The 13,698-nt window shown below is 38.4% G+C and overlaps 1 protein-coding gene across 1 annotated transcript in view; it reads left to right on the forward strand.

Moving 5' to 3' along the window:
- Positions 1-5,348: 5,348 nt before the first annotated feature.
- Positions 5,349-13,698, forward strand: part of LOC127624925 (gamma-aminobutyric acid receptor subunit alpha-2-like) — a 288,461-nt gene continuing 280,111 nt past the window's right edge. Inside the window, exon 1 of the mRNA XM_052099853.1 lies at positions 5,349-5,531. Coding sequence (XP_051955813.1) covers positions 5,349-5,531 — 183 coding nt within the window. The remainder of the gene's footprint in view (positions 5,532-13,698) is intronic.

The raw sequence follows: 13,698 nt of genomic DNA on the forward strand, positions 1-13,698 counted from the left end.
GTAGGGAATTAGCTTTAATAAGAGAATTATGATTAATTCTTATTAATCATAATTCTTATTATTGGCTTATTGACAATAATATTACACACATTGGTATAGCTTTGAAGCGAAATCATTTAGAAACAGGGATGAGATTATTTATCAAAATATTTATGCAAAATATATTTAAAAGGGGAACATGAATAATTAATCATAACTCGTTATAATTAATTATGAACATTTGGATTGGTTAATAGAATTAACTTGATGTAGCTGAATTAATATTCTAATCAATTTATCTGTTCGTCCAGCAAACACTCAGTATTGATCGTCTATCAATTCTCAGAAAGGATATTTTTCATGGCCACACAAAAATAACTCTTCCTTAGCATGGAGCTGAGATTGAATCGTTAAATTTACGTTGATTTACAAGCAGACCAGAATCAACTCGCAAGAATGTACACAAAAGTTTATTTAACTAAAATACGAACACACATAACAGACAAAACAGAGTTGGCTTGGGCCTACTTGGAACTTTGCTTGTTACAGTCTTGAGACATCTGTTGGCTTATTCATTAAATAATGAATAATTGTGTGTCTAATTGGTCCAGATGCTTCAGTATGCTAAATGAATAAATGTAAATGTAATCCATAGCATATCCTTTTCAATGTTTATTTAAAGATGTTTTATAAAAGAAAGAAAAAACACGCATGTATCCTTTCTAGGTACCTCATATCACCATTACAAGACTCAGCAACAAAGTTTTGTTTTGATTAAATCCTGCTTAAAACTACTCAAACACACATTACTCCTGCAGGCTGTAATTGTAAAAAGGCAAACTCTTGTCAGAATAATGGCGGTGGAGCAACAGTTGTTAAGATATGATTTGTCAGAAACACTTTTAAGGGGGGCTTAGCGAAGGGTCAATTAAAACAAGTTGTTGTTACATAGTGTGAAGAGTGGTGAAAATTTCCAGTTGTTTGGAATGAGCAAACCTGTTCCCCCACCCCTACCGGTATGTCGAGGGGTGTGAGAGAAGGAGAAGTTGTTGGAGGGCAGAGGGTGTTGCTGTATCCTCTGGATGTATTCACGTTTTTATCAGAGCATTCTGTCATTGAGACTGAGTCTAACTCCATGCTGAGAAAAGAGATCCTCTGAACCGGGACGAGCTTGCTCTTTTCCCAGTTGACCTGAATTCCTAGACGGCTGAGGTAACTGAGCATCTGGTCCCTGTGAGCGCACAGTAACTCTCGAGAGTAAGCCAGGATGAGCCAATTGTCGAGGTAGTTGAGTATGCGGATGCCCACTTCCCTTAGCGGGGCAAGAGCTGCCTCTACGATCTTCGTGAAGACGCGAAGGGACAGGGACAGGCCGAAAGGGAGGACCTTGTACTGATATGCCTGGCCGTCGAATGCGAACCGTAAGAAGGGTCGGTGTTGTGGCTGAATGGAGACGATGGCAAACGCAGGTAAGAATCTGTTTCTGCGTGAGCATTTTGAATGCGAGTCTGTGTAAGACCCGGTTGAAAACTCGCAGGTCCAAGATTGGTTGCAACCCGCTGCTTTTTTGGGGTACGATGAAGTAAGGGCTGTAGAAACCCTTCTCCATCTCGGCTGGAGGGACGGGCTCTATCGCATCCTTGAGGAGCAGGGTCGTGATCTCTACTCGTAAGGCGCTGGCTTTCTCGCTGTGCACGGAAGTGGAGTGAACACCGCTGAAACGGCGGGAGCTGGGCAAACTGAATCACGTAGCTGAGTCGAATGGTCCTGGCCAGCCAGCGTGACGGATTGGGAAGTGAAAGCCATGCATCCAAGCTCCGCGCGAGGGGCACAAACAGGACAATAGCTTTTGACGTACCGGGCGGGGCTTCGCGCCGGGGGAGCCGGGACTGTAGCGTTTTGGGGCCGGGGTGCCGTGAGAATGGCGCGCATCACCTGGATGACCCAGGGATTGAGGAAATAGCTCTTTTATTGAGAATGTGGGTACCGCAGCCCGAAGGCGGTGCGGCAAATGAAAGTAATGAAAACAAGGATTCTTCTACCAGTGCTCCACCGGGGGACGGAGTGGTCTTGGTACCAGCACCGGAGCGAACATCTGACTGCCTAGGTCGCCCATCTCAGGAGCGCTTCGGAGCTTTCCTGGTCCTGGAAGGGGTCCTTGAGATGAGGGGGGGCGTATGCCGCCTGTGAAATGCTCGACGCTGGGGCTGAGAGCTGGGCCCAGGTTGAGGCTACCTGTTGTTTGGTCACAGGGGGATGCCCTCGCGAGCAGGTGGGGCGAGCTAGTTGGGTGGCGCCGTGGCATGTTGTGAGAAATCGCCTCCGTCTGCTTCTTCACCGCCGAGAACTGCTGGGCGAAGAATTAAAATCTTTATTGACCATTATTTAAATTTATGGAGCACATGGACATTTTCCCAATAATTATTGATCTATAATATATCAGCATTTTTTCCAAATATAAATAGGGCTACTTGTTGCACAATTGTTTTTGTCTCTTCCTATATATTTCTCAGCACAACTTTGGTAAAATGTGAGTGGTAGGGTAACTTAAAGGGGTTTGCACACCGGACAGGTCTGGCGAACGACATGATACATTTAAAATTAGAAACAATTATTTTCTATGATGGTACGCACACCTCCGCTTAGCGTCTGCGGTACTCAGCTATGATTCTGCTCAAAATTTGCATAGTTTTGCATTAAGTTCAAACGTGTATATGTATCTTTAATATAGCCTACACAATGCATTTTCAGTTACAAGTAAGTAATTTATGGTTTGACAGCTTCAATGAAACCTATTTAAGCCTACATAAATAGAAATTGCTTAATAAACGTCGCCAATTCTAATCATTACATTTGCACAGTTACACCAGTTTCATACACTAACCTGCAAACTCATAAATGTCACTTTCATTCTTCATATTTTAAGTAAAGCAACCTTTATTAGTTTTGTATATATGGTGACTAGATCCACAAGTTTGGTCTGCCAACTGCACCGCTTCGACAAGTCCATCTGTATTAAATACAGAACATTTTATATCACCCCCTTGTGGTCTCCCAAATCCATTATGCCAGACGAAATTAAACGGAAGGCCAAATGTACAGTGAACTGAAAAGCACAGACATTTTTCTAAAAGGCTTCTAATTTAAATGTTGGCTAATGTTAATTTTTATTTATTGATTTGGGCGTTCAAGCTGACGTTTTGGGTGTCCTTTGCAAACCATATTCATGCATATTCAAACTGCCACTGACTTTACCTCTGACATAGCATGGCCAAAATTGACAGGAATAATGATACTGTTGAAAGAATTTTTTTTATTTAAGTATCAACTTGGTACAAGGGCTGGGTGATAGGATGATGCAATCTTATGTCAATGGTGTCTGATAAATACCCCAATGCCTATTGTGATATTCATTGACAGAGGATGAATGACAATATCGGGAAATTTCTAGATACACAACATTTTTTATATGGAGCTGGAAAGTTGCCAAATATATTAAATAGTAGCCTAGTAGTTACCATGCACTCATGTTATACCATAATATTCAAGATTCAAAATATCAGAGGGGCCACAGTAATTTTCAAACGGCAGTACCATAATTAAAGTAATGCCTTTTTATCTGCTGTATGTAAGGTATAGTTAGTGTTCCCATATAACATGTGGTACGTATATGTAATTCATGTAATCAGACATTACAATATTTTTTAATCATGAAAATATTTGTATTTTTTACTAATCGCCCAGCCCAATTGGTACTGAAGTACATGGTTCCACAGAATCAAATTACTAGTGCTTTTGTCACATGCTATGTATACACTTTCCAAAAGCTATATGTTTATACTGTATTCAGACACTATAATGATCAGGTTGAGGACCTTCAGGTGTCAAATTAAGGTTAGTGGTTTTGTTGATCTGGTTAAAAAAAAAAAACACTGAAGATTTAAGATTCTTCACCTCTCCTCCTTGACTTCCATTTATGAAATGAGTTTTGAGTCTTTAAATCACTGTGAATTTGAGACATAGTTGTTTATGGTGTTGTAACTTTCTTAGAGACATGCTAATAATAGCACTAACACAAACACAGCATTGTGGATTATGTTATAAGAACAGCAGCCTTCAGAATTTGCCATTTAGATTAACTGCTTTTAAATTATTTAACATCCACCACCACCATACTAGCAATGATCCTGAGGCCAAGTGTATTTAATGGCTTCAATTAGCCAGGCACTTATCAAAGTAACTCCAGTTTTGTGTGTGTTTGTGTTTGTGACTTGGTTTTTTCTTGTGGCCTAAACATTGATAAACTGAGTGTTGAAGATTTTCAGATTAGTGACCATTGTTGTGTCTTTTTTAATTTGTCACTTATCACGATGCCTGCTGTCCGAAATGTTGTAACACAAAAACGCATCATTAGTGAGACAACACCAAGTGATTTCTCTGCCTCTTTTGAATCTCGCTCCTTTATTGAATGTGATGATGTTGATTCACTTGTACAAAGTTTTAACAACCACTGTCTGTCGGTCTTGGATATGGTAGCACCTGTTAAAAAGATTTCAGGATCACAGAAGAAGGCTTTTCCATGGATAAATGATATTATTTGTAGTTTTAGGAGAAAATGTCGGAAGACAGAGCGTCTGTGGAAAGCCACTAAATTAGAGGTACACAGACTCCATTTAAAAGACATAATGCTAGATCTGAATGAATTGATAAAGCAGGCTCGCTCAGCTTATTTTTCTAATCTTATATCAGGAAATACGAAAAATCCAAAAGTCTGGTTTGAAACCATTGAAAATCTTTCTGCGCCTCCGGCTCCTCTTGTGCCTGTGCACACACATGAGGACTGTAACAACTTTTTGACGTTTTTTTTAAACAAAGTATATGACATTAGGGCCAGTGTAAATCCTCCACTCATTCCTGGTTGTTTTATTGAGTTTTCACCAGTGTCGTCTTGGTCGTCCTTCACTCCTGTCAGCCTACAGGATGTGAAGACCATATCAGGAAATACGAAACCGTCCTCGAGCCCTGCTGACATTGTCCCAACATATCTATTTTTGAAATTGTTTGATTTTGTCGGCCCTTGTGTGGTAAAAATAATTAATGTGTCACTTAGATCTGGCTCAGTCCCCAACTACTTCAAACACGCTGTGGTAAATCCGATCCTTAAAAAGCCCAATCTTGACCCTTCAGAACCTAAAAACTATAGGCCCATATCTAAACTTCCATTTATCTCCAAAATTTTGGAAAAAGTAGTGGCATGCCAGCTGACCTCCTTTATGGAGCAGCTCAACCTGTTTGATACTTTTCAATCTGGCTTTCGAAAATTACATTCTACTGAAACAGACCTTATCAAAGTCTCTAGTGATGTGATGATGGCAGCGGACTCTGGACGCTATACTGTACTTGTACTTCTTGATTTGACTTCTGCTTTTGACACTGTGGATCACGGTATACTGATCAATCGGCTTCATAATGAGATGGGACTATCAGGATCTGTCCTTCAGTGGTTCTCTTCCTATATTCATGACAGAACCTTTAATGTTGCTGTGAACAATGTACAGTCTGATGTGACCAATTTGTCCTGTGGAGTGGCACAAGGTTCAGTTTTGGGTCCTATTTTGTTTTCACTGTACATTTTGCCACTTGGTCAAATTATTGGTCGTTTCAAGGATGTATCATACCATTTCTATGCTGATGATGTCCAGTTGTATTGTTCTTTTAGTGAGTCTGAGTTTCATCGTTTGTCTCTGTTTTTAGAGTGTGTGTCCTCCATCAAAGACTGGCTAGCCACAAACTATTTGCAGATAAATTCAAACAAGACTGAAACTCTTTGGCCATGACTTTGGAGACACACTCTAAACAGCTCATCCGAAATTGTTTTTATCATCTTAGGAACATCTCTAAAATTTGCAAAATGTTGTCAAAGAAGGATCTGGAAATAATAATTCACGCTTTCATATCAACAAGACTTGACTACTGCAACTCTGTTTTTATTTGTCTGAATAAGTCTGCTTTGAACAAATTCTCAATGTTCAAAATTCTGCTGCTAGACTTTTAACAGGTGCCCCTCGAAGGTCTCACATAACACCAGTCTTACTGGATCTCCATTGGCTCCCTGTAAAATTCAGGATTGATTTTAAGATTTCAGTGCTGACTTTCAGAGCCTTAAATGGTCAGGCCCCACATTACATCCTGGACCTTTTGAAGCTGTATTCCTCTGACCGCACTCTCCGGTCCTCTGGCCAGAACTTGCTTGCAGTCCCTAAGACTCGTTATAAGACCCGAGGGGACATGTCATTTCAGTCTGTAGCTCCCAGACTGTGGAACGCCCTGCCCCTGTCCATGCGTCTGGCCGACACTGTTGCCTCTTTTAAAAAGGCTCTGAAAACATGTTTATTTAAGAAGTTGATGGGTTTTCACTATTGTCACTTTAATCTAACATATGTATATACATTTTATACTGTTTGTTTTTACTTATCCTCCTATACAGCACTTTGTGATTTTATCTGTGAAAAGCGCTTTATAAATAAACTTTACTTACTTACTTGTGTGTGTGCGCATTTGGAGGACAGTGATGGACGGGCAAGCTAACAGCACAGAATTACTGACACATCTTGCCATGTACCTAACGTTGGTCAAGGTCTTTGACCTTTCGGTGATGCTTTGATAGTTTTCAGCTGATAGACATAACTTTCCATCATCCGCCTGTTTTTCTCAGACTTGAGAGAAGCTGCATCAGCCACTCTTTGGCGTACAAACTTTTTTCTTTGCCCGTTCTAACTTGTGGCAGTGGTATCCTAAAACACTGCAGTGTACTGCAGCTTCTACCCAGGATAACAGTTCAGGTATGCATTTAATTAGGTAATTGGTTGCTTTTGCAGTTTAGTTTGAATAATACTAATTAATGCCTATTGAAGAGGAAAAATAAAAATTTTAATAGACTTTTTAAAAACTATGCTCTTTCTTTGTTACTTATTACTATAAAAAAAAAATAATCATTCATTTTAGTTTATTGGAGTTTATTCCAGTACTTTTTACTGTCACTGTTTATTTTGTATATGCCAAAAGCACTTTATAATAACTGTTTTTTAAACCTGTACTTTACAAATAAAACATTATTAGTAGTAGTATTAAATGCATTGTAGGCATACTGTTTCACTGCACTTAAAGGAATATTCCAGGTTCAACACAAGTTAAGCTCGGTCGACAACATCTGTGGCTTAATGTTGATTACAAAATAAATAATTTCGACTTGTCCCTCCTTTTCTTTAAAAATGCATATTTTGACGTAAAGTTACACTTCAATAGAACTTACAACAGAGGTGAATGAGGCCACTTTTTTGAGGGTTTAGAGGCAGAAATCTGAAGCTTAAAATCTTATGAAAGCACTTACATTAATTCTTTGGTTAAAAATGTTATTATTTGTGCTGTAAAGTTATTTAAATTGTTTTAGGGTTTGCAGACATCATGGTAACGAAGTTGTAAATTTGGCTATACCTTTACACAGAAAAGGTTAGTGATTTTATCACACTAAAATCATATTAACACTCATATTGTTTACGTCTTGTGGCAACACATTTGAAACAGCGAGTATTTTAATGTTTTCAGATTTGCCTCCATTCACTTCCATTGTAAGTGCCTCACTGTAACCTAGATTTTTCCTTTTTTTAAAGAAAAGAAGTGGCAAATCAAAATACATTTTTGTGGTAATCAACATTGTCGCAAATGCTGTCGATTGAGCTTAACTTGTATTGAAACTAGAATATTCCTTTAAGCAAATATGCATGAAGAAACAATTGGTCTATAACAACCTTACAGTATGCTGACACCCGTTTGCCGGACAGAAAGCACAAAAATAACGTTAGCCTACCTATAATTGGTACAGTACCTTCAAAAGGGTTAGAGGACCCAGACTGTCTGTAAGTAACAATTTGAAAGTCGTAATTTACTGTCAGTCTTGCCCTCTGTTATGCTCTCCTGGCTTATTCACAATATGCAAGAACTTAATTTGCATTAGAAATTGTGACACCACATCAGGGTTCGGGTGTGGAAATAAGGCGGAGAGCAGTGATATGCTTCAGATTAGGCGTTATAGGCTGTGTCTCGTTTGGAAGGATGCATACTCCGGAGGTTGCATTTGTCGGCCGCATACATCATCGAGGCTGTCTTATTTCAGGAAAGCGAGCTAAACACTTTAAATGCAGCCTTTGAATGTGACCTTCTTTCACAGGAATTCAGAGGATGCATGAGGTGTATCCTTCGTGGGCAATCACAACCCACAATTCTTTGCTTTAACGGAAATGTCTAAAAAAAATAATGACAATTTGCCATTAAATTTGATGTTCAAACACAAGTAGCTTAATGATAATTCCTAAGTTTAAGTACCTCAGTAGATGGGTGCAGAGTATGTAATATGTATATGTAAAGGGATCAATGGAAAGGAGGAGGCGAGAACCGGCTTGACAATATAAATAATGGTTTAATAATAACTGAAACTTTAACAGACAAACACACATGACGGACATGTCCGTAAACTATCTCTCTCTCCCGCACGATCCTCTGCAGTCGACCTTCATCCCTCACGGAGGCTTGATTAGCCTAATATGGGACCGGGTGTGTAGGATCATGGTAATTATATTAATATAGAATTCAAATAAAGTATTAGACTAAAAGTACACCTGTAAAATGTATTTTCTTTTCACTTCATTGTCATTATAACTCGCCTAAAATTTACCTTATAGATTCCCTTCTAAAGGGACTTTGTTCCCTTCTCACTCAAAGCAAGTGCTTGCGCTTGTTAAAGAATGGCGTGCTGTCATATCAACCGCGTTACGTTCTGTTTCCGTTTGTCTTACGAAAGCAATCTTGTTTAAATGAGGCTTGTTTAAGGGAGGAAGCTTGGTATACTGCAGCCTTCAAAGGACACATCCTACCTAGCACGCAGCCTTCAAACTGAGACACAGCTCTTGTCTCTTTTGTGTACAGCATAGGTACTTTTTGTTCCTTTTCATTCAGTCAATAATACACTCTCTACATAAACATACATTTCTTCAGAACACTCGTCAGATCATAAACACTCCTCTCTGGCGTGTTTTGGCCGCTTTTGTGGCCTCTCCCAGCTATCGCTGTAACAAAAGAAAAGATGTTAGAAATCATGTTGACGAGCCACAGCACTCCCTTTCTCCTGCAAACAGACACACGGCCACACCCCCATCACCACAGTGATCTACCAATGATAGATTTTTACAGATTTTTTAATCCGATATTTACACTTGTCAGCTTAATGGATAATTTAATAAAATAATAAACCTACAAATAAATTGTGCCATCTGGTGGGTGTGTAAAAATAACAGTTTTTCAGTAGAGGTCGACCGATATGGGTTTTTTTAGGCCGATGCCGATCTTTTGAAATCCGGGTCGGCCGATGGCCGATTAATGCTGCCGATTTATTTTGGTCGATATTTAGCCGATATGTGCTTGTTTTTAACCTCTTATTTTAACCTTTTATTTGAAAGATAAAATGTAACACAAATAATTACTTAAGATAGACAACATTTCTCAACAAATACATTTATTGAACACTTGACCAATCTGCACTTGTACACTTAAATTAAAAATGTATAATGTAAAAACATATTGTATAAATAATGTATAACAAATATATTAAATAAACAATGCAGGTGTTACGAACTGCTCCGAGACACGAAGGTTGAGATCCAAATGCAGCTTTAATTAAGGGGCAATCCAGACACGTAATCCAATATTCAGAGCATCCAAGAGAAGCACAGGCATAACTAGGGATGGGTATCGTTAAGGTTTTAATGGTATTACTACTCTTACCGATAGTGCTTATCGATCCGGTACTTTAACGGTATTCTTAACGGTTCTTTTTGTTATATATATATATATATATATATATATATATATATATATATATATATATATATATTAAACAAAGATAAACAAAAGATAAACAATTACACAAAGATAAACGTTATATAGGCACAGTGATTTAATTTCAGGAAGGTCTACTAACATTGCTGTTCAGGTGAGATCTCTCTCTCTCTCTCTCTCTCTGACTGCGAATAGCTAAATTGCATGCGTTGCTGTGTCTTATTTTTGCATATCTATTTGGACTGCACGCAGAGTTCTAGATGTTCTGAGCAGCTCCTTTTATGCTTCGGCAGACGGCGGAAAAGGAATGCCGTCTCCAAACTGAGACTGCCCGCTGCGTCACCGACGCCATTTCCTTGGCCTTCCAGACTCAGGCCATGTCCGCCGCATTGCCACTGGCTGGGCAACACCCAATATATTTTCGACTAATATATATATATATATATATATATATATATATATATATATATATATATATATATATTAGCCACTAAGTGTCGCTCCCTGGATGTTCTCCTCCCTAGCCTTCTGGCCTGCGAATTCAGCTGAGCAATTTGCGTCCAGACCCACTATGAGTCACAGGTGCTCTGTAAGTAGTTCCCTTCTCATGCAAACTTCCCGTTATGTATTTCCCGTGGTATGGTCCCACTGTTGGCTGACCCGCATTTCCTTTGGGCAGCCCCGCTGCCTCGGTCACCATGCTTGTAGAGATTCGGCACACATCTCCCTGAGGGAGGGAACGATGGTAACCAAGACGTTTCCCATCAGAATTAAATTCTCTAATGCTCAATGTAAATGATCAAAGTTCAAATAAAATGGTTTCTTATATCCCTCGAAGTATATAAGGGGTTTTCAAAGTATTGGACAGTAAGCACCGCTCTGAGAAAATGTACAAGATGCCCCCCTTGACCCCCCCTCCCCCGAATTTTTGGCTTTTTTAGATTTATAAACATACAATACAATGTTGTATAGGCCTTTACTATAGCAAACTACACAATAAATAAGATGTAAAAAAGATTAATAATAAAAAATAAATAAATCGATATATAGGACAGCAGGTACATTCTGGCCACTTATTTGAAGTTTTACTTTATTAGCATTTTCCTAGTGTAATATTATCAAAATGCATCATATTTCAGGTGTTGGATCATTTCATAACCTTTAATTCAGTCTGACAGACTCATTCGGCCAATGCGTTAAACACTGATGCTTGATTAACAGCTATAAATAAATAATATTAAATGTTATTAAAAATACCTGTTTGTCCTCATGACAATGGGATTACTTAGCCTAACTGTTTTTAGCCTATATATGTGATAAACTCGCATCATGTGAGCCAATCTCTGTCTGTATGTGAAACTGCATTTGTCACAAACACATGAAGATACATCGACCTGATATCACGTTGAACTCGTAATAATGTACACGTGTGATTTTGTTAGATTTATTTTCAGATTTTCTGCACCCTAGATTCATTTTTGTAGCTGTTTTCCACTGAGGTGACAGAATATGTCAGGCACAACAGATGTTTAATTTACAGTTTTATTTGCTCACGTCACTTTCATCGTCAGCGAGCATCGGAATATCAATCGTACAATACAAACTTAAAAAATTGTATAATAAATACATAAATACATTTACCGGCCAAATGATGAGTTGATTACTCAAATTCCGGTATCGTTTCTCTCTAGACACGTATGCAGAAGCAGAATATGAATGAACAGTGGCAGAGCTGTGTGGCTTTATAATAGATGTGTGAATGTAGAGCATCGTCGCTTATTTGAGAGCGCATGTCCAGTTTTGAGCGAGAGTTGCCCGCATCCGAGCAGAGAGATTAGCGCTGGCGCGATCGGTACATGGATGCACTCTCGCATGATATGCATGTTGTGCTCTGGACATTAAAAACATTATAACGGCATAGAGCTATGGTCTATTAAGCAGGACTCTAGCCATTATGCCAATAATTTTCCATTTATTTTCACAATACATTTTTATTGTATTTATGTATCTTTTTATTTAACTTTTTGAAATGATTATCGCCTCTCCTGACATGCACCTCCCAGTTTGAAAAATGTGGAAAGGGATAGTTCAACCATCATTTACCCTCTTGCCATCCCAGATGTGTATGACTTTCTTTCTTCTGTAGAACACAAATTAAGATATTTAGAAGAATATTTCTGCTCTATAGGTCCATAAAATGCAAGTGAATGTTCACCAGAACTCAGAAGGTCCAAAAATGACAAAGTCATAAACTTTTATCCATAAGATTCCGGTGATTAAATCCATATTTTCAGAAGCGATATGATAGGTGTGGGAGAGAAACAGATCGATATTTAAGTCCTTTTTACTGTAAATCTACATTTTCACTTCCACATTCTGGTGTAGAAGTGACTTTCACTTTCACATTCAACCAGATTGATTGTTAAAAATTTACTTAAATACTGATCTGTTTCTCAAATACCCACCTTCATTGTTTCTTCATTATATTGTGAACTTTTGAGCATGGACATTCTGCTAACAACTTCATTTGTTCCACAGAAGAGGAAGATTTTTATATATATAAGTCTGACAAGTGGCATGAGGAAATATATATTTTTTTTGGGTGAACTATCTCTTTAATGAATAATCAAGAGGCAACGACACAGCCAGAGAAATAAGAGGAGAAAATTCTTCTGTGCTGTACTTGTGAAAAATGCACTAAACAACAGCCTCTTCTGAGATCCAAGTGTTTCACTTCTTCCCAAAATGCTCTACTGTTCTTGTAGATGGATCATGATGTGTAAGGTTGCCATAGCCTTAAGGAAATAAAGGTAGATCAATAGGGTAAATGAAGGACTTATTTACCATGCTACCCTTGTGCTTTTTATGTTCATTTGCTCTGCTGTGTATGTCTGGCAGCAGACTATAAAATCTAGAAAGACAGTCCTGCAAAGCCCACAAGCGCCTTGGAGCCTAATGTATTTTCACCTTAATTTAATATAAGCCATGGAAGCGGGACAACGTGGGATGCCAGTGTGGGCAATATCTATTTCTTCCTTGTTGTTGATTGTGGAATGGTCAAAGGTGCTGAGACTTCAACTCTTCAGCTCCTTGAGTGTACACTGAGTGTGTGCACATTCTGTGTGTTTCATTTATCCTTTGAAATGCATTCAGTTACTGGAACTCGGAACATAGCAATAACAGCTCATCTGAATGCAATTGCTTACTGCAGATTACATTTGTTAAATAAATTACTTTGTGTTTGTAGAGTTCAAGTGCTGCTTTTCAAAGGGATTGCACTGCTGTTCTTGGCTCTTTGCAATTAGATTAGGTCCACTTGTAATTTCTTTATTCTAATTCTAAGCCTGGATTTAAATGTTCATATTAATCTTTCTTCCATTATATATAGAGAAGCACATTGAACCTTCCTATCTGAGGCATTCTTGCCCTCAGCAGCTGTTGATACAGATCCATATAAAAGTTATGCAAAAGTTAACTGAGAAAATCTGACTACAGAGCTTGAGTAAAGTTTGGCAGTCTATCAGAGCAAAAATCTCCAGACAATATTTTCAAATTCTCTGCAGTGCCGCTCTGCACAGTAGGTTCCTGCAAACACTTGTCACAAACAGGTTGCATTCTCAAACACTGGCACATCAATGCATTAGACAGATGACCTTTCACATCATCTTTCATTTTTGACACTCAGAAAATGTATTGCCAGTACAAGTGTGTATGGGCTGGGCGATATGGCTGCAAAAAGTATATCTTAATATTTTTCAACCTGATTATGATAATTAATATATATATATATATATATATATATATATATATATATATATAATTACAGTA

The sequence above is a fragment of the Xyrauchen texanus genome, chromosome 31 (genome assembly GCF_025860055.1).
Source record: "Xyrauchen texanus isolate HMW12.3.18 chromosome 31, RBS_HiC_50CHRs, whole genome shotgun sequence".
In the NCBI taxonomy this organism is placed as follows: Eukaryota; Metazoa; Chordata; class Actinopteri; order Cypriniformes; family Catostomidae; genus Xyrauchen; species Xyrauchen texanus.